At 43.5% G+C, this 21,769-nt stretch overlaps 1 protein-coding gene across 1 annotated transcript; it reads left to right on the top strand.

Annotated features, from left to right (window-relative positions):
• Positions 1-327: 327 nt before the first annotated feature.
• On the top strand, positions 328-974 carry LOC122920139 (uncharacterized protein C11orf96 homolog). The gene has a single exon (XM_044269350.1). It carries the CDS (start codon positions 379-381, stop codon positions 715-717), a length of 339 nt encoding a protein of 112 aa, XP_044125285.1. The 5' UTR covers positions 328-378; the 3' UTR covers positions 718-974.
• The last annotated feature ends 20,795 nt before the right edge of the window (positions 975-21,769 follow it).

The following is a 21,769-nucleotide window of genomic DNA, read 5'->3' as shown; positions in this document are numbered from 1 at the left end:
ATGAGATGTCGATGGATTATAGCCTCTCTAGTTAAAATTGATAAATGATAGATCCCATCAATGCAGAAAGAAAGAATATCCCAGACCTAGAATATCCCATACGCCCCCCCCCCCCACCCCCATACAGGAAGGATCCCCCACACATCACCCACCACCTCATGTTTGTGTCATTTGAGAATCCAGCTCCACGTCACCGGATGGCAGCCTTTAAAAGGAGCTGGGTGTCATCTGAGCATATTATGTGTAGGAGGAGGCTGGGATATAAAGGAAGAGGCAGAGCAGGAGGGAGTCATAAGCCTCAGAGAACCTGGATATCTGCTGCAGAACCTTCTCAGCGTCACCTGCAGAGCATCGCACAGGACCCCCTTCTCTTCCAGCATGTCAGTCCCTCAGGCTGAGGACCATCTCTATACCTATGAGGAGGCCATGCAGTACAGCACCTACCTGGAGGAGGATTTTCCATTGCCATCTAAAACCAAAGGGGCTCTGAGAAAAGGTCGGGAGAGCAGGCTGAGATCTCAGATTCTGTCCTTCGAGGAGATACAGGAGGTGGAAGAAGAAGGAACATCTCCCACCGAGGAAGAAAAAGCCAGGAGATCCTTCCTGCAGTCCTTGGAGAGTCTCAGGAGGAGCTCAAACCACAGTCAACTACATAAAGACAAACTGAACAGCTACAAGACCAGTCTGGACTCCAGTGACTCTGAGTCTACCCTGTGAGGAGCAGGAGATCCCTCCATGGTACCAAACGATAATGACCCTTGAGTCAGGGGTCCAAGGGCTTGCATCCATTTCACTAATCATGACTTTGTTCGGCGTCCGTCTTCTAATCTAGGGGTCCTCCTCTCCATCATCAACCTTGTGTCGACCCTTGAGTCGGGTCCTCCACGTCATGGATACCAATCATGGATCCAAAAAATTATTCACAAGCACCTCTAAAGTCAAGGGCTTCAAAAGGTCCTGCGGTCAGGGGTTGCCATTCGCTGCACCACTATGGACTTTTTAAGGACCCTTAGTCAGGGGTCCCTCACTCCAAAGCTGCTATCCAAGATCTTCATAAGGATCCCTAATTCAGGACTTCAAGGGTCCTTAGTTCAGGACTGCTATCCAATACAAAGAAGTCTTCACTTTAGCCCTCCTCTGGAATATAATATGGATGGGACTTGATGATCGCTAGAATCCCGCTAAGATATCGGATTATAAATCTCCAGCGTCTTGTGTTGTTTACATAGGACTGCCTGTTTTCTAGTACAAAGTTTCTATTTTTCTATTGACCCGTTGTCAGATCCCTTTCCAGCAATGTGATTTTTGCAGTTCCTATCCTGTCCTATAGGGGGCGGTGTTGTGTATTGACAGCAATAGTTCTATTTTTCATGTTATATATTTCTCAATTAATAAATATAATTTCTTCTCTTATCTGCAATTTTGTATCTTTTTTTCCATAAGAAACAAAATGTTAACCCTTTCCCTGACCCTTATCCCAATCCTAACCCCCTACCTGTACCATAAAAGAGGCTTGCTATAGACCAGTGATCTGCACCAGTATGACAAGCTGTACTGTATGAAACTACAACTCCCAACATGCCCTGACAGTGCAGACTTAACAATTGCAACCTCCAAATGTATATACAGGGTTCAATTGCAACACAGATGACATTACGTTGTATCAAGACACTTTGAGACAAACTCAGCTCTGCTCCATGGATAAATTTAGCGTCCAATTTGGTTATAGGGGCAAAAAATGCGTGTGCATAAAATAGCTCAGGATGTATGGCGGATATACAGGACGTGGTTACAGGTGACAGATGTCTGTTGTTGATGCAGCAGAGCTGACTGTGCAATCTGGTTCAGGTAATGCAGCAGGTTTACCTGTGGTCCACTCAAAATAACCGGAAAACTATAAGTTAACAAATCTTCATTAATAAAGATTTGTTAACCTCTAGTTTTTTCGGATTTTGCTATCTTTTGTGTTGCACTGTGGGGCAACACAAAACGATCCAACGATCCTCAAACCTCTACTAATCTTCTATTAGATGTTGGTAATCAGCTATTAAAGGTAATATGTATTTGGCTCCACGGTTTCTGCCTCCTCTGTGTCCTGCTTCAGAGACCAGCATGATGTAGCAGAGCTGATAACGCACTAGGAGATTTATCTGCAGTTCTACATAAATGCAAAGGTAACATATTTGTGCCAAATGACAACTCAGCCCTGCTACATGTGATCACTGTCTTACTGTCCAATGCGATATGCAAGTTATTTCGAAGCTTATTGAGTTAGATGACAGATGGACTACAAGACCCAGCATGCCCTGTCAGCTTCAGTGGTACGGGTTAGGTATGAGAGGTGGGGGTACAAGTCTCTGAACACTCAGGGGTTAATGTATGGAGACTGTAAGAAGCCGGTTCAGCACCGGGGACAGCTCCTACAGGGACTCTAGACCATAGATCACCATTGCTCTATTAGGATGGGGATTGTAGTTCATCCACGCAGAACTACAATCACTGTAGGTTTTGAAATACTGGACTTGCTTCTGGTCACTTTAATCTCTTAAAATACTCTGTGCTGCTGTGGTTCCTCTACTAACGCTCAGGCTGTGATACCAAGACTGTCCCCGACACATGCTGCCCTGTCTGTGCTGCTGCTTCTACCATGTCCTCCCGCCTGTCCTCAATTCTTCCTCACGGCAATAAATGATCAAATCAAGACAACTTTAGGAAAAGTCACAGAAAACCCCAGGATGCAGCCTCTGTGCCACAGGATTTGTGCTGCACGACATCTCGTCTGGATGCATTTACCCCCATCATCCTCAGGAGCTCACTATCTAATACCCCAATCTCCAACTCTACAAGTGATCTGTTATTATGGAACTGATGATTGCATGATATAATCTCCTTATCTCCTGGCTCTGATAATGGGACCGTGCAGATCACGGGTGCAGACGCTGATAATCCGGGGAAAGAACGCCCCCTGCGGCATCCAGCCATAATCTAGGTGAGGCCCAATATATAGGTCAGAGTGTGGCGGCAATCTCTACAATACAACTACTGACAACTCAGTTTACATGGAGATTGAACCAGAAGTACAACATCCCCGTACAGAGAGATTAAAACTGAGATGAATAAATCAGATAATAAAAAATAATAAAAAATTAAAACTATATCCAGCACTACAACGGGAATCCTGAAAATACTTATTTATTCACTCAGATTAACTATCCAGCATGCTGCTACAGAGGTACACCTACATGTGTAAGACCAAGTGATTCTTAGTCAAAGTATGACTGAAGTACAGCATACATCATTACTCTTATTTACTAGGGGCTCCCTTGAGACATGATGGGGAGGACAGTCAGAATTAATACCCTGTGGACAAGTATATAACTACTATAATACTGCCTCCTATGTACAGGAATATAACTACTATAATACTGCTCATATGTACAAGAATATAACTACTATAATACTGCTCCTATGTACAAGAATATAACTACTATAATACTGCCTCCTATGTACAAGAATATAACTACTATAATACTGCTCCTATGTACAAGAATATAACTACTATAATACTGCCTCCTATGTACAAGAATATACTACTATAATACTGCTCCTATGTACAAGAATATAACTACTATAATACTGCCTCCTATGTACAAGAATATAACTACTATAATACTGCTCCTATGTACAAGAATATAACTACTATAATACTGCCTCCTATGTACAAGAATATAACTACTATAATACTGCTCCTATGTACAAGAATATAACTACTATAATACTGCTCCTATGTACAAGAATATAACTGCTATAATACTGCTCCTATGTACAGAATATAACTGCTATAATACTGCTCCTATGTACAAGAATATAACTACTATAATACTGCTCCTATGTACAAGAATATAACTACTATAATACTGCTCCTATGTACAGGAATATAACTACTATAATACTGCTCCTATGTACAGGAATATAACTACTATAATACTGCTCCTATGTACAGGAATATAACTACTATAATACTGCCCCTATGTACAAGAATATAACTACTATAATACTGCTCCTATGTACAAGAATATAACTGCTATGGGGGCGGAGCTTGACTTCCGGCCAAGCCAGACGCATGTGAGAGAGCTCCTCTCCATGTGAGCCAGCAAACTAGTTAATATTGCTATCTAGCTTCGAAAGAATGGGCAAAGTGGGTCGATATATACCCAGTGGCACGCCTGAACCCCACAGATCGGACCGCGGTCCACAAGAAATGGACAAATTTCTGCAAAAGAAGCCTCCGGCCGCGAGTGCTGCCAAGATGGCGCCGCCGGAGCATGAGGCCCGGCTACAGGACGCAGAGGGAGCGGACGGCGTCTCCTCAGTTATAGACGCTGGGTCCCGTGATTATTCCTCGGCACCCATCTCGCGCCAATTCATACAGCAAGCCCTGACCTCAGCGTTAGCTCCGGTGATTCAAGATTTGAATGAAATCAAGAGCGACGTGAAGCACATTGGGCACCGTGTGGAGAAATTGGAGCACACACAGGAGGCCATACTAACTTTTGCCCAGACGCTGGGTGACAACAGCACGGCGCTTGCCTCCTCACTGGATACTGCGTTTGCTCTTATAGAAGACCAAGAGAACCGCAGTCGGAGGAAAAATATCAGGCTGCGGGGTCTCCCAGAGCTAGTACCGCATGAAGCACTTCCGGAGGCGGCGGCCGCCATATTCTCCAATCTATTGGGCGCCGACAGGGCCGCAGAAGTCTGCGTGGAACGCATTCACAGAGCACTACGGCCGAAGCCGAAGGACACTGACCCGCCGAGAGACGTAGTCTGTGGTCTCCTGCGGTACACAGATACAGCAGCGATCCTTAAGGCAGCCAGGGAGCAGAAAGAACCGCTCTATGAAGGAGCCAAAGTTCTCCTGTTTCAGGACTTAGCACCGTCGACGTTAGCCAAGCGGAGAACCCTGAGGCCGCTCACGGACCATCTGAGGGCTATCAAGCTTCCCTACAAGTGGCTCTTCCCATTTGGATTGACCTTCTCATCTGAGGGGAAAAGGTGCACAATCCGCACCCCGGCGGACCTACCAGCGGCATGGACTCTGTTGCAGACAACCCCCCTGGACATCCCGTCATGGCTCCCGTCTGCAGATACGGGAGTCCCACTGCCTGAATTGCCATCGGAGCAGAGGTGGATCAAAGCGGCGACGAAGAGAAGACTTAACAACAGGCCCTGATTAGTGAGCCTGATTTACAGTGTTCATCTTGCTGGCTGAGGGCGGCTGCCTGACCTAGAGAGCTCGGACCGACCTGGGCCATGCACACTTTCCATGTTTGGTTATGCAAGTATACTCTGCACTATATATGCCTGTTTGTTTGCTATTGATAGGGAGGTATACAGCCGTTACCCCGGGTTGTGGGGCCTAGAATGGGATGCAGCTGAGTGCTGGGTGGAGGTGGTGCGGCCCCTGGGTGGTCCGACCCGGCTGTGGGGTCCACGGTACATTCCCATGCAGTGCCGTCCCTTGTACCATGGATATGGTGCACAACTACACCACAGGCAGCCCTATGTAAACCACGTTTTCCTATTATAATAGTTGGTGGCGGTTCATATGACTTGTTGCATTACTTCATTGCTGAGGTAGGGGGGTAAGGTCTGTTTGGGCCTACTAGAGAGCCCTTGGGTTGGCTTGACCATTAGATTGATAGCTAGGTAATTAAGCTATTAGTATTATATTTGAATATGTTTGCTATGGCGTGGGGGACTAAACGGCTCCCTCCCCCCCCACCGTCAGATAACGACCACCAGGGATTTCCTGGCGCAATCCTGGTGCGAGCGCCTTCAATACGGCTGGCTTGGGCCATTCGCGCTTTGCCTACTTCTGACGGGCTGCGCGTTGGGCACAAGTCATCTGATCCATTTGTTGGAGATTTACTCCATTATCCGGTTATTGTTACTGGTTACTGTTTTACCAAGTTTCCCTGGTCGCACGCATGTACCCATACTGCTGGTAGCTCTATGGTACCCATCTAGCTTGTACTATGGCATTAATTAAATGTACTTCATTTAATGTTCGGGGGTTCAACACCCCGCAGAAGAGGTCACAGGTAATTCGCATGATGAGGAGATTACACACAGATGTCTGTTTCATGCAAGAATTGCACTTTAAGTCGGCACATGTTCCCACCCTTCCCAAAAATTACTTCCAGCACTGGTTTACTAGCGAGTACTGTAGGGCAGCAAGGGGGGTGGGTATTGCTATATCGAGGAGAGTCCCTTTCCAATTGAATTGCACACAAACCGATCCGGACGGGCGGTATGTATTTGTTAAGGGCACAATTGGTACCCAGGTAGTGACCCTTGCCAGTCTATATGCCCCTAACCGTGGCCAGACAAAATGGCTCACTAATACCCTGAAGACATTCGCATCTTTTGCGGAAGGTATCAGGTTAATAGGAGGTGATCTTAATATGACTCTTAACCCTTTGATAGACGCGTCTGATGGCACGTCTCAATTGACTCAGGCGGCCTTGGGACGGGTTAACGCATACTTGGCTGATGCCAACTTAGTGGACGCATGGAGGTTACTCCACCCTGCCGAAAAAGACTATACTTTCTTTTCAGCCCCGCATAACACCCATAAGAGGCTGGACTATGTCCTGATCTCGGGTAGCTGTGCTGACAGGGTGGAGAGATCTACCATAGAACCCATAGTGGTCTCTGACCATGCACCAGTGACTGCCTCCCTCCGGTTCCCGACTCTGCCAACACATGCCAGACAATGGCGGTTAAATGAGACACTTTTGGATAAAAAAGCAGATCTAGACAATCTCAACCAGAAAATGACATGGTACTTCCAAGAGAACTGCACAGAAGGAATGCCACTCACAACTGTCTGGGAGACACACAAACAGGTCATGAGGGGTGAGCTCATTGCACTAGGCAGTAAAGTTAAAAAGGACAGACAGGAGTATTTGAATTCTTTACTTAAAAAGATTGCCGCTATTGAGTCTGTGCACAAACGTTCTAGAGCCCAGACGGCCCAAGAGCAGCTGACCATATTGCGTAAGCAACTGACAGACCACCTGAATGTTGGGTATGCTAAAACATACCAATATTCGCAATTCCGCTTTTATTCCCACGGGGACAAGGGTACGAAACTCATGTCCTCCCTTCTTAAGCAAAAAAAGGAGTCGATGTATATAGCGGGAATTAACAGGACGGATGGTACTACCGTGCATAAAACATCAGATATAGCAGACGAATTTCAGAAATTCTACCGCGGCCTCTATGGTCTCTCTGATGAGGTTCCTGGGTCTACTATAGATAGGAACACGCTGATAGATAACTTTCTGCAACACCTTCATCTTCCATCCTTGACAAAGGAGGAAGGCCAAGCGCTACTCTCCCCTGTAACAGAAAAAGAGATCACTAGCATTCTAGGATCTATGCCACTAGGGAAGAGCCCGGGTCCAGATGGCTTCCCAGTGGGATATTTTAAAAAATTTGCAAGTACCCTTACTCCTTACATGGCTGCCTGGTGCAATGAGCTCATGAATGGGTCTAACCTGCCTAAGCAGTCCCTCGAGGCCACAGTCACTATACTTCCTAAGCCCGGAAAGGACCCAAAATTGTGTGGCAGCTATAGACCAATCTCGCTCTTAAACGTGGACGTTAAGGTCTGGGCGAAACTCCTGGCAACTAGGTTAAGTGTCCTTTTACCGAAACTCATTAACCCCGAACAGGCGGGTTTTGTACCTGGTAGGGAAGGCAGTCATAATTCTTGTAGAATTATATCCACTATACAGCTAGCGGTAAACAAACGCCTCCCTCTGGTCCTGCTCGGTATAGATGCGGAGAAGGCCTTTGACCGGGTAAACTGGGCCTATATGACGAGTACCCTGCAAAAATTTGGCTTCCCCCAACAGTTTCAAAGGGCTATCATGTCACTATATGGTGACCCAAGCGCTAGGATTAGAGTGAATGGTACCCTGTCACCTTCTTTCCCTATAAGGAATGGGACGAGGCAGGGTTGTCCCTTATCACCTGCCTTATACATCCTCGTAATGGAAACTTTGCTTCAGGCTATTAGGGAACATCCCGGTATTAGAGGTCTTAAGTTGGAGAATAGCCCCATTGAATACCTTAACGCAGCTTACGCAGATGACCTTCTAGTTATGGTTTCCAACCCGGTCGAGGCCTTCCCGCATCTGTTGTCCTTGTTCGAGCAATATGGGCAGGTGTCCAACTTCAAAGTAAATTATACTAAATCAGAGGCCATGAATGTGTCTGCACCCGCCAAGCAGATCCACTTACTCAAATCCAAAACGCCTTTCTTATGGCAGACCTCTCACCTGTCCTACCTGGGTACCAAGATTCCTTGCAAATTAGATAAAATATTTCCGCTGAACTATGCTTCGTTACTGAAAGATATTCAGCAACAGCTACACACATTGCGGATCCCGTATGTCTCATGGATGGGTCGGAAGAATTTGCTGAAGGCATTCATTATGCCTAAGTTATTGTACACCATGCAGATGCTGCCTGTCTTTCTCCCCTCTTCCTTCTTCACACAAATCAGAAGGCTTTTTAGTATATTCCTCTGGGGGGGGAGGGGAGCGAGACTGGCACATCGCATGTTGATACTGAGGAAGAACCAAGGAGGCATGGCTCTACCTGACGCCCAGCTGTATTATAAGGCCATACACCTGAAGAGATGGTTACACTTACACGCCCCCTGGTCACACATTTTAGGTAGAGAGCTTGAAATCTCCCAGCTCGATAGAAAGCAGAGAGCAGGGTTGTGGGGCTTGAACTCATCTTCACTTCACTCACATGCTCTACTTAAAGGTACGGTGGCCGTCATCAAACAGCTGAATAAGGACAGAAGCTTGCTTCGTACACCGTCACCACTGATGCCAGCTGACCTTGCCCCTTTCATTGCCAGACCCACTGCAGACAATATATCGCCAGTGTGGAACAAACTATACAAATACACCATCACTGAATTCTTGGACGGGGCTTCTGGCACCCTTCAGGAACAGCACCCCATTCTCCGCGTTCTGTCTTCTAGTAACTTCCTAGATACTATTGAACTTAACTCTGTTAGTAAGCCATTGCTGGATAGTAGACAGGGCACAGCAGACAATACTTGGTTTGAGAAGCTACTGCAGCTGGTCTCTCCCCCTAGTAAAGTGATCTCCAAGTTGTACTTAGCACTTAATGTACAAGCCCCTATAGGGATCCCATACTACTTAAAGACCTGGGCCACTGAATTGGGCCTAGATTTTTCTGAAACAGATATGCTGCGCGTTCACGCACACTCACACGGCTTTTCGAGATGTGTGAGGGTGCAGGAACACTCATACAAGACGTTGACCCAGTGGTACCAGACACCTAAGCAACTTTTCACCAAGGGCCTTAGTACTTCCGACCTGTGCTGGAGGTGCAGGGAGGCGACGGGAACGCAATCCCACATATTCTGGGCTTGCCCAAAACTTCGCCCGTATTGGGATGGGGTCTCAGCTACGATAGACAAAGTGATGAACACTCACATCCAGCTGACACCAGAGTTAGTGCTACTCTGGCTCCCCACTCCGGCCTTGTTTCCATCCAAACGAAATCTACCTACACACTTGATACAGGCAGCGAGGCTACTTATACCACAGAAATGGCTTAGTGAGGATCCGCCATCTCTATCGCACTGGGAGGTGAAGGTGGACCAGTTATGCAGACTGGAGGAGCTGGCTGGGTGGGAGGCCAGACGGCATGAGAATTATCTGAAAATTTGGACCCCTTGGCTGACATTTAGGAGTTGAGGGTAGAGAGTCGTGGGTTGGGGATAAGGTGTCTGTACAATACGGGTCATCCGCTTCTGAGTTTATTTTAGTCCGCCAGACAGTGGTACCACCTATTAGAGCATTCCTAAGGTATTGTTCCAATAGAAAGCAATTGAGGCATGCGAGTCCAGGAGGGCCCCCACACAGGGCCTACTTGTTCTGTTCCCCCCCCCCCATCCCCAGTTGCGAGATTTTGATCTTCCCCCCTCCTTTTCTCTCCCTGCCACACCTGAATCCTGGTCCTGTTCATAGCCTTTGCTTACATCTAAGTTTAAAGGGTCCAGGTTCGCTTAGTCACCAGGAGACAAAACTAAACATGTACTTGCTGTACCCAACCTGTATGCACTTGATTACAAGATGTACCTTATTTGCACATAGCACCCTGATAGGTCAGGATACTTTCTACATACGAGACTGTTAGCGCAGGACGCTTGGCTAGCACTTTACGTCACGTGTGCCATGATTGTAAACTCGAATGTATTGCTTGATGTATCTAATGGTGTTACATGTCTATGTATGCTTCATTATATATGTAATGATCGTGCATTGTGGAGAGGGGTTGTATCCTTTCCTTTGTTGTCATTTTTGTTCAATAAAAAGAAATTTGACAAAGAATATAACTGCTATAATACTGCTCCTATGTACAGGAATATAACTACCATAATACTGCTCCTATGTACAAGAATATAACTACTATAATACTGCCTCCTATGTACAAGAATATAACTACTATAATACTGCCTCCTAAGTACAAGAATATAACTACTATAATACTGCTCCTATGTACAAGAATATAACTACTATAATACTGCCTCCTATGTACAAGAATATAACTACTATAATACTGCTCCTATGTACAAGAATATAACTACTATAATACTGCCTCCTATGTACAAGAATATAACTACTATAATACTGCTCCTATGTACAAGAATATAACTACTATAATACTGCTCCTATGTACAAGAATATAACTACTATAATACTGCTCCTATGTACAAGAATATAACTACTATAATACTGCTCCTATGTACAAGAATATAACTACTATAATACTGCTCCTATGTACAAGAATATAACTACTATAATACTGCTCCTATGTACAAGAATATAACTACTATAATACTGCTCCTATGTACAAGAATATAACTACTATAATACTGCTCCTATGTACAAGAATATAACTACTATAATACTGCCTCCTATGTACAAGAATATAACTACTATAATACTGCCTCCTATGTACAAGAATATAACTACTATAATACTGCTCCTATGTACAAGAATATAACTACTATAATACTGCTCCTATGTACAAGAATATAACTACTATAATACTGCTCCTATGTACAAGAATATAACTACTATAATACTGCTCCTATGTACAAGAATATAACTACTATAATACTGCCTCCTATGTACAAGAATATAACTACTATAATACTGCTCCTATGTACAAGAATATAACTACTATAATACTGCTCCTATGTACAAGAATATAACTACTATAATACTGCCTCCTATGTACAAGAATATAACTACTATAATACTGCCTCCTATGTACAAGAATATAACTACTATAATACTGCCTCCTATGTACAAGAATATAACTACTATAATACTGCCTCCTATGTACAAGAATATAACTACTATAATACTGCTCCTATGTACAAGAATATAACTACTATAATACTGCTCCTATGTACAAGAATATAACTACTATAATACTGCTCCTATGTACAAGAATATAACTACTATAATACTGCTCCTATGTACAAGAATATAACTACTATAATACTGCTCCTATGTACAAGAATATAACTACTATAATACTGCTCCTATGTACAAGAATATAACTACTATAATACTGCTCCTATGTACAAGAATATAACTACTATAATACTGCTCCTATGTACAAGAATATAACTACTATAATACTGCCTCCTATGTACAAGAATATAACTACTATAATACTGCCTCCTATGTACAAGAATATAACTACTATAATACTGCCTCCTATGTACAAGAATATAACTACTATAATACTGCTCCTATGTACAAGAATATAACTACTATAATACTGCTCCTATGTACAAGAATATAACTACTATAATACTGCTCCTATGTACAAGAATATAACTACTATAATACTGCTCCTATGTACAAGAATATAACTACTATAATACTGCTCCTATGTACAAGAATATAACTACTATAATACTGCCTCCTATGTACAAGAATATAACTACTATAATACTGCTCCTATGTACAAGAATATAACTACTATAATACTGCTCCTATGTACAAGAATATAACTACTATAATACTGCCTCCTATGTACAAGAATATAACTACTATAATACTGCCTCCTATGTACAAGAATATAACTACTATAATACTGCTCCTATGTACAAGAATATAACTACTATAATACTGCCTCCTATGTACAAGAATATAACTACTATAATACTGCTCCTATGTACAAGAATATAACTACTATAATACTGCTCCTATGTACAAGAATATAACTACTATAATACTGCTCCTATGTACAGAATATAACTACTATAATACTGCCTCCTATGTACAAGAATATAACTACTATAATACTGCTCCCTATGTACAAGAATATAACTACTATAATACTGCTCCTATGTACAAGAATATAACTACTATAATACTGCTCCTATGTACAAGAATATAACTACTATAATACTGCTCCTATGTACAAGAATATAACTACTATAATACTGCTCCTATGTACAAGAATATAACTACTATAATACTGCTCCTATGTACAAGAATATAACTACTATAATACTGCCTCCTATGTACAAGAATATAACTACTATAATACTGCTCCTATGTACAAGGATATAACTACTATAATACTGCTCCTATGTACAAGAATATAACTACTATAATACTGCTCCTATGTACAAGAATATAACTACTATAATACTGCTCCTATGTACAAGAATATAACTACTATAATACTGCTCCTATGTACAAGAATATAACTACTATAATACTGCTCCTATGTACAAGAATATAACTACTATAATACTGCCTCCTATGTACAAGAATATAACTACTATAATACTGCTCCTATGTACAAGAATATAACTACTATAATACTGCCTCCTATGTACAAGAATATAACTACTATATACTGCTCCTATGTACAAGAATATAACTACTATAATACTGCTCCTATGTACAAGAATATAACTACTATAATACTGCTCCTATGTACAAGAATATAACTACATAATACTGCTCCTATGTACAAGAATATAACTACTATAATACTGCCTCCTATGTACAAGAATATAACTACCATAATACTGCTCCTATGTACAAGAATATAAACTACCATACTGCTCCTATGTACAAGAATATAACTACTATAATACTGCTCCTATGTACAAGAATATAACTACTATAATACTGCTCCTATGTACAAGAATATAACTACTATAATACTGCTCCTATGTACAAGAATATAACTACTATAATACTGCTCCTATGTACAGGGATATAACTACTATAATACTGCTCCTATGTACAAGAATATAACTACTATAATACTGCTCCTATGTACAAGAATATAACTACTATAATACTGCTCCTATGTACAAGAATATAACTACTATAATACTGCTCCTATGTACAAGAATATAACTACTATAATACTGCTCCTATGTACAAGAATATAACTACTATAATACTGCTCCTATGTACAGGGATATAACTACTATAATACTGCTCCTATGTACAAGAATATAACTACCATAATACTGCTCCTATGTACAAGAATATAACTACTATAATACTGCCTCCTATGTACAAGAATATAACTACCATAATACTGCTCCTATGTACAGGGATATAACTACTATAATACTGCTCCTATGTACAAGAATATAACTACCATAATACTGCTCCTATGTACAAGAATATAACTACTATAATACTGCCTCCTATGTACAAGAATATAACTACTATAATACTGCCTCCTAGCTGTGAGGACGTGTGTCAGTAGCTCTCCTGAGGCTTTGGATGTCTGGAGAAAGCCCAGGGCGGGGCCACTCTGGGAGGGAATGCTCCCCAAGCAAGGTCCAGGCTCCAAGCCCTATTCTGGGAAATAATTCCCTGACTCCTCACACGATGGATAAACATCCAAAAGTTTCTTTGGAAGGAAGGAATGTTCAGAGTGTTGTCAGTCCCAGTGCAGCAGGAAGCAAAGAAAGTGTTGGAAGTAAAGAAGGAGACATCACTGAGTAAGACCATGGCTGCAGGTGTGCAATCCACCCCACCCGCAGGCAGACAAAGGAGAACATCCCTGGAGAAGCAGACCATGCAGGAGAATCTGCAGCAGTCTGTCCTCATACGGTTTGACCGCACACGTTACGGGAGTTGGAACAGCGCAAAAGGTCGCCAACACGACAGATCAGACCAGAGGGAATACTGCAGGAAGGTTTCATGGGGCCACAAGTGCGGTCACTGGGAAGAACCAGGGGCCCAGTCCCCAATCTGGAGATGGTGACCTTGCAGCAGTGACCATGGCCACACCAATCCGGATGTCACCTAAAGAACAGAGTCCAGTGCAAAGACCAAGCAGAGGGACGCCTGTAAGAAGCCATTCTGTGAGTACACTGCCGACACGACCCCCCAATACTCAGCGTGCACCAGAACTATGTCTGGCCGAGCGGATCCCAGCTCTGGTCAAGAGACTAGAGACATTAAAAAAGACAAAACTACAGCTGCAGAAACAGATAGATTGTGTCTATAAGCTAAAGGCAGCAAACCCCAACAATCAGGCTGTTCACGACAAGAAGCTGAGCTCCCTCGCTGTGCAGCTCGCTGACACTGTGCAGGACATGGAAGCTTTATTGGAGCAGATGGGACCAGTCGCTGAATCCTTCAGGAACCAGCAAAGATTTGAGGGACATGAGGAAAGACCTGCGCCAGAACCATCTCCATCTAAACCCAAGTCTTCAACCTGTCCATATGACACCCAGCCGGCCTGTGCAAGACCAGTCCTCACACCAGCCAGCTTCCCTTTTGAGAAAGGGAATTTGTACAGAGAAGTGGGAGAAAGTGTCCAGCACCAGCAAAGACCTGCAGAGACTCCTCAAAAGGTACCGCAAGTACCAGCAGTTTGGACTCTGCAGTAGCAGTGCAGTCACCACAAGCCCTGGGGGGCAGTAGAGAGCAGCAGGACTGTGGACTGAAACCAGAAGGTAACTCTGCAGTAGCAGTGCAGTCACCACAAGGCCTGGGGGGCAGTAGAGAGCAGCAGGACTGTGGACTCTCGCCTGAAGGCAGCAGTGCAGCAGAGAGCTCACAGGTCATGGCTCAGCAGGATCATACTGCCAGTGACTGCATTGATATGACTGCATGTGATGTTACTGATGATGTTTCTGCAGAGGGGAGCGCTTCACAGTCTGTGTGGGGTTTGGGGTCATCTCTAGACTCGGGTCCACCATTAGATCAGCCTTCAGAGGCTTGTGACCCGCAGAGTATAAAGGATGGTGGTGGGGAGGGGGCTGTACAGTCTGATGCACAGCACTTCCCCCCTCTAGTTACACCAGAAGTGTCAGACCCCCATAGTGCAGGTGGTCAGCAGCCACCACAGCGCCCCCAAGTACAGCAGGAGGGTGGAACTGGTGGTGTCTCCTCTGGTAATGCCTGGAGCCGTGGGTCACCATCCTTCATGTCTAATGTGAACTATACAGGTCAGGCTTTTAAGAGGTGGAACGTGGTCAGGTTCAGACATAGAGGGGCCAAGGAGGAGTTGCCCGACAGGAGGTTTGTGGTCCGTGAACTTCTGAGCCACCAAATGGGTTTCCTGCCATCTAACATCCTGGCAGTGATAAACCTTCCTGACAGGCAGGGGTATGGCGTCAGTTTTAAACTCATGTCTGACCTGGACCGCTTCTGGGCTCATTTCGCCCGGGTGAGAGATGCTGACGGCTGGAATAAGTTCAGCCTCATCCCCATCTCTAGACCAGACACAGCAAGCGTCACCATAATATTCTGGAACAAGTCGGTACCCTGCCAGGATATTGTGTAACATCCCAGAGTATGTTACTAAACTCTGTCTCCCTGCTACAACATGTCAGGTGTATATTTATTGCCATCTTGTGTAGTCAAACTTTGCATTTTCCTGTATATATATTTTCCAGGCCTGTGTGATATATTATGCTGTCATTTCTCTGTCCGCCAGCAGGTGGCAGCAATATGTTTAGCAGTCCATAGTCAGTTAGTATACCTAGTCTGGAATAGTTCATTCCAGTCTAGCCTCCCCTGTGTGAGCAGAAGTGGGATGTTCCCATGTCCTGTCTCATGAGGAGGAGAGGAAGTTTAGTTAGTGTGTACCAGCCCCCTGCCTGGGGAAGGCTGTGTTGGTAGGAGCTCCCAGAAACAGGGATCTCAACCTAGGATCCAGCCTCGGCTGAGGCCAAGGATCACTTCTCCCAGCCTGAGTCATCTACCTCAGCTGGTGACAAGTAAGCAACAACCTCCAGAACTACAGATCTCCAGGACGACATCATTCCCTGCGAGCAGTCCTGTGAGTACTAATCCAGAGTCCAGGAGAAGCCAAATACCTCCTCAGCTAGTCAGGCCCATTACAAGCAGAAGACAGACAGAGCAGAAGACAAATACCTGCCAGATTCACTAGGCATATGATCAGAAGCAGAATAGATATAGATTCCTGCCACCTATTGCCAATACCTGCTGGGACCCAAAAGACTAAAGCTGTAACTCGTGTGGATATCTGTTGCCATTCAGTGAAGACAAGTTGGATTATATCGCCTGTCTGGATCTCAATCATTCCTCAATTACTCCTACTGACCACACTCAATTTATTGCAAGTGAGCCAGGATCCAGGAGTCCAGCCGTACCAAGGTAGGAGACACCGTTGACACTACCATATCTGCTATATAGGGACATCATCCCCCTCTGGCATTCCTCACCTGGTACGTGAGCTATAACATCTTAAAGGGCCCTGCTACAGTACCTGCGCAAGCTGCAATTGGCGTCACGAACTAAAAACTATTAATATTGCGCCAGTGCACTTAGTCAGATCTGACCAAGACCAGGGACGAGGATGGTATATGGACTGGGGGGGGGGGTGGAAGGTCCTGGTAAAGTTACGGCAGGTTAAAAGATTACCCAACATCTGCCCAACTCATTCTTTATTGGCCGGGAGAAAGGGGTATGCTTCTATGCAGGTCAGCCTAGAAAATGTTTTAAATGCGGAAAGGCCGGTCATATTGCGAGTGTGTGCACCTTGGTAAAATGCAACTTATGTGGGGAGATCGGCCATGTCAGCGCCACCTGCCAGAACATCCGGTGCAACCTCTGTGGTAGGATCGGTCACTCCCTCAGGCACTGTCCAGACGCCTGGCATAATATCTGTAAGGACTTCACTGATGAGGATTTGCTGGAAGGGGCAGATGACCTAGAGGAGGAGACACTGTTGTCAGGGTCAGCAGTGACACAGCCCGAGCCTGAGCGCAATATGGGTGACAATATGGGTGACATAGTGCCTGACCAGTCCCAGCCAGGAGACACTGAGCAGGTTGTGGGCACGTAGTCTTCTGCCCTAGCATCAATAAATCCACAGAAGAGACGTAAGAAAGACAAAACCAGCCGTAAGCCTGAGGGGGAATGGACCACTGTCCAAAAACCTTCCAAAAAGAAAGTAGACCCCGGGTCAGGTGTCATGACTATTACAAATAGGTACGGTGTCCTATCAGAGTCAGACGCTGAGGAAGAGATGGAGAGAGAGTTAAAGAGAGTGGTAGATGAATTTAATAAGGACCAAGAGGGCAATCCCCCCACAAAAAGGAAACCCCCGCGAGCTAAACGTCTGTCCAAATCAGACATGGAAAACGGTGGTCGGCAGATGGGCTCAGACTCAGATCTATGATGATGGGGGAAGACCCTTCTGTTCAGAGTCATGTTCACTCTCTTATACAGAGTCAGCTAGAGAGATGGACTTTTATAACAATATGGCCGACTGGTAGGAGGATGTTAAGGGTGAGATCAGAACCCGCTTAAAGAGACTGTCAGTTATAAAGGGGTAGAGTAAGTATGGCCAGTATCTAAAGCTGCGGAAAGAATTGGAGTCACTATATTCGGCGGGAGGGGATGACCAACAAAGGGCAGATCGGCTGAAATCTGTCATAAGGCAGTATCAGTACAGAAGGTACACCTCCCTGGTTCTTGTACAGGATTATAGGTCCTTAGGGTCTCCCTTTGAGAATTGCCGGGAGCGGGTGGCAAATAAATCTGCCACCGGTCTCATTGACTCCCAGGGTGTTTTGCACGAATCTCGAGAGGGTATCCTGGGGGTGGTGAGATCTTACTATGCTGACTTGTTTCAGAGGAAGGTTTTGGATAGAGACAAGGTGACCCAATTCTTGGAGGCAACTCCGCTCCCTGATACTAATGATTTGGACTTTTCTCCTTTGACAGCAGATTTGACGGTGGCGGAGGTTAAAGAGGCCATTGATAAGTTACATCTGAAGAAGGCACCAGGTCCAGATGGGATAACAGCAGAATTCTATAAGACATTCAGAGACCTCTTGGCCCCAATCCTCGTGGATGTATATACAAATTGTCTAGAAAGTCACCTGATGCCTCCATCCATGAGAGTGTCCTCGCTGATTCTGCTGTCCAAAGGTAAAGAGCCGAGTGACATCAAGAACTGGAGGCCGATTGCCCTCTTGAATGTCAACAGGAAGATTCTGGCAAAAATCCTGTTTTCTAGGTTAGTTTGTCTGTCCTCAGCACTGTTGTCAGGCTACATCTCTAGGGCAGTCATCTCGATAAGGGAGATGTTTGAGAGATGTAAAGCCCTGAGGTGTGGGAGATATGTCGTGAGTCTTGGCCAGGCTAAAGCCTTTGACAGAGTTGATCATTAGAATCTGTGGGCCACTTTGTCAAAGTACGGTATTCCAGGGCAATTCATCGATTGGCTGAAGACTTTGTATTGTGAGGCTGAGAGCTTTTTCTGGTCAATGGTTGGTAGGGTGACACGTTTGGGGTTGAGGAGGGGGTGAGACAGGGTTGCCCACTGAGTCCACTGCTGTATGTATTTGCCTTAGACCCGTTCCTGAGGTCACTGCAGGAGTGTGGTTTTCAGGGGGTGCCGGTCCCCCATTGCCTGCCCCTGAGTGTTGTTGCCTATGTGGATGATGTAACTGTAGTGATATCTGAGCCTCGTGAGGTGGAGATGTTGTTGTCTGCGGCCATCAGAAGTTACTCAGAGGACCTCAGCGTCTCTGGTCAACCTTGAGAAGAGTCAAGCTCTCTGGATATCAGATAGTGAACCAGACTTTGATCTGCCTCAATTTGTGAGAGCCTCCACCTATATTAAAATCCTAGGGGTCAAATTTGGGAGGAAAGAGGGTGGGTTGGATATGCTGAATCCAAGGGTGTTCTTTGACTCTATGTTTCTAAAAGTAAATTTTGGCTGCCTGGACTCGGAGAACAGCTCCCTGTGGGTGAACAGTGTCAGGGACTGGATATTGCCTTTTGCAGAATCTTGGGTGCGAGGCGGCAGTCTCAAGAGGGGTCGATGGACGAGTGACTACCTCCCCCAGTACCTGGACTATGGGCTGAAGTGTGTGAGAAGGTGGAAGATAGAGAAGTCCTACATTGAGGGTAAGCCAAGGAAAGATCTATATGTGAGGATCTGTAGGGCTTTCTTTTGTTCTCCACTTGCCTTGAGGGATTGTGTGACTAGCACTTTACAAGAAAGTCTGAAGCTCCTCAATGGGAAATTATTCCACGCCAAATTCTTTGACATAGCTTGGTTGTCATTACATGGGAAGCTATTTGTTATGGGTAACCTGAAAATTTTAAGTGTTTCAGATAGGAACTGTCCTCTCGGTTGTCAGCAGGAGGAGACGATGGAGCACTTCATATCTGACTGCAGGGGTGGGAGGAGAATATGGGAAGAGGTGTCACAAAAGCTAAACATCCCATTACTGCAGTCCCTGACTTATCCTGATATCATCTATGCTGTTCCATCCAGAAATAGGAATGTAGACAGGGGGACAATGTACCTGATCATTTCTGTCATAAAATACTACCATTGGCACATGAGAACCCGCGTGTCTATACACAATGAGCCATTCCACCACACCACAGCCGTAAACCAAATAATGTCTGAGCTCCAGTGGGTTAAGTCATTAGAGATAAGGAGTAACCCGAATAATAGGAAATTATGGAGGAATGTGTCTTTGGTTTAAAACAGAAAATATGATGTTATTTTGTGTGGGTTGTTTTTGTTTGGTTTTTCCTCCCCAGCAAATGTAGACTTTCTAAGTTTAATATGATTCTATAGTCATTCTAGTTAAGTAGTCATTGTGTGTACAATGTTATTTTTTTGTTTTTGTATTGTAAGAATTTATTTTGGTCGTATTTTTTGTTTGTTTTCACAATAAAAATGGCTCCTATGTACAAGAATATAACTACTATAATACTGCCTCCTATGTACAAGACTATAACTACTATAATACTGCTCCTATGTACAAGAATATAACTACTATAATACTGCTCCTATGTACAGGAATATAACTACTATAATACTGTCTCCTATGTACAGGAATATAACTACTATAATACTGCTCCTATGTATAGGAATATAACTACTATAATACTGCTCCTATGTACAAGAATATAACTACTATAATACTGCTCCTATGTACAAGAATATAACTACTATAATACTGCTCCTATGTACAAGAATATAACTACTATAATACTGCCTCCTATGTACAAGAATATAACTACTATAATACTGTCTCCTATGTACAAGAATATAACTACTATAATACTGCTCCTATGTACAAGAATATAACTACTATAATACGGCTCCTATGTACAAGAATATAACTACTATAATACTGCTCCTATGTACAAGAATATAACTACTATAATACTGCTCCTATGTACAAGAATATAACTACTATAATACTGCCTCCTATGTACAAGAATATAACTACTATAATACTGCCTCCTATGTACAAGAATATAACTACTATAATACTGCTCCTATGTACAAGAATATAACTACTATAATACTGCCTCCTATGTACAAGAATATAACTACTATAATACTGCTCCTATGTACAAGAATATAACTACTATAATACTGCTCCTATGTACAAGAATATAACTACTATAATACTGCCTCCTATGTACAAGAATATAACTACTATAATACTGCCTCCTATGTACAAGAATATAACTACTATAATACTGCCTCCTATGTACAAGAATATAACTACTATAATACTGCTCCTATGTACAAGGAATATAACTACTATAATACTGCTCCTATGTACAAGAATATAACTACTATAATACTGCTCCTATGTACAAGAATATAACTACTATAATACTGCCTCCTATGTACAAGAATATAACTACTATAATACTGCCTCCTATGTACAAGAATATAACTACTATAATACTGCTCCTATGTACAAGAATATAACTACTATAATACTGCCTCCTATGTACAAGGAATATAACTACTATAATACTGCTCCTATGTACAAGAATATAACTACTATAATACTGCCTCCTATGTACAAGAATATAACTACTATAATACTGCCTCCTATGTACAAGAATATAACTACTATAATACTGCTCCTATGTACAAGAATATAACTACTATAATACTGCTCCTATGTACAAGAATATAACTACTATAATACTGCTCCTATGTACAAGAATATAACTACTATAATACTGCTCCTATGTACAAGAATATAACTACTATAATACTGCTCCTATGTACAAGAATATAACTACTATAATACTGCCTCCTATGTACAAGAATATAACTACTATAATACTGCTCCTATGTACAAGAATATAACTACTATAATACTGCTCCTATG

The sequence above is a fragment of the Bufo gargarizans genome, chromosome 10 (genome assembly GCF_014858855.1).
Source record: "Bufo gargarizans isolate SCDJY-AF-19 chromosome 10, ASM1485885v1, whole genome shotgun sequence".
Taxonomy (NCBI): Eukaryota; Metazoa; Chordata; class Amphibia; order Anura; family Bufonidae; genus Bufo; species Bufo gargarizans.
The sequence above is the reverse complement of the archived record's forward strand: the minus strand, read 5'-3'. Positions and strand labels throughout refer to the sequence as shown.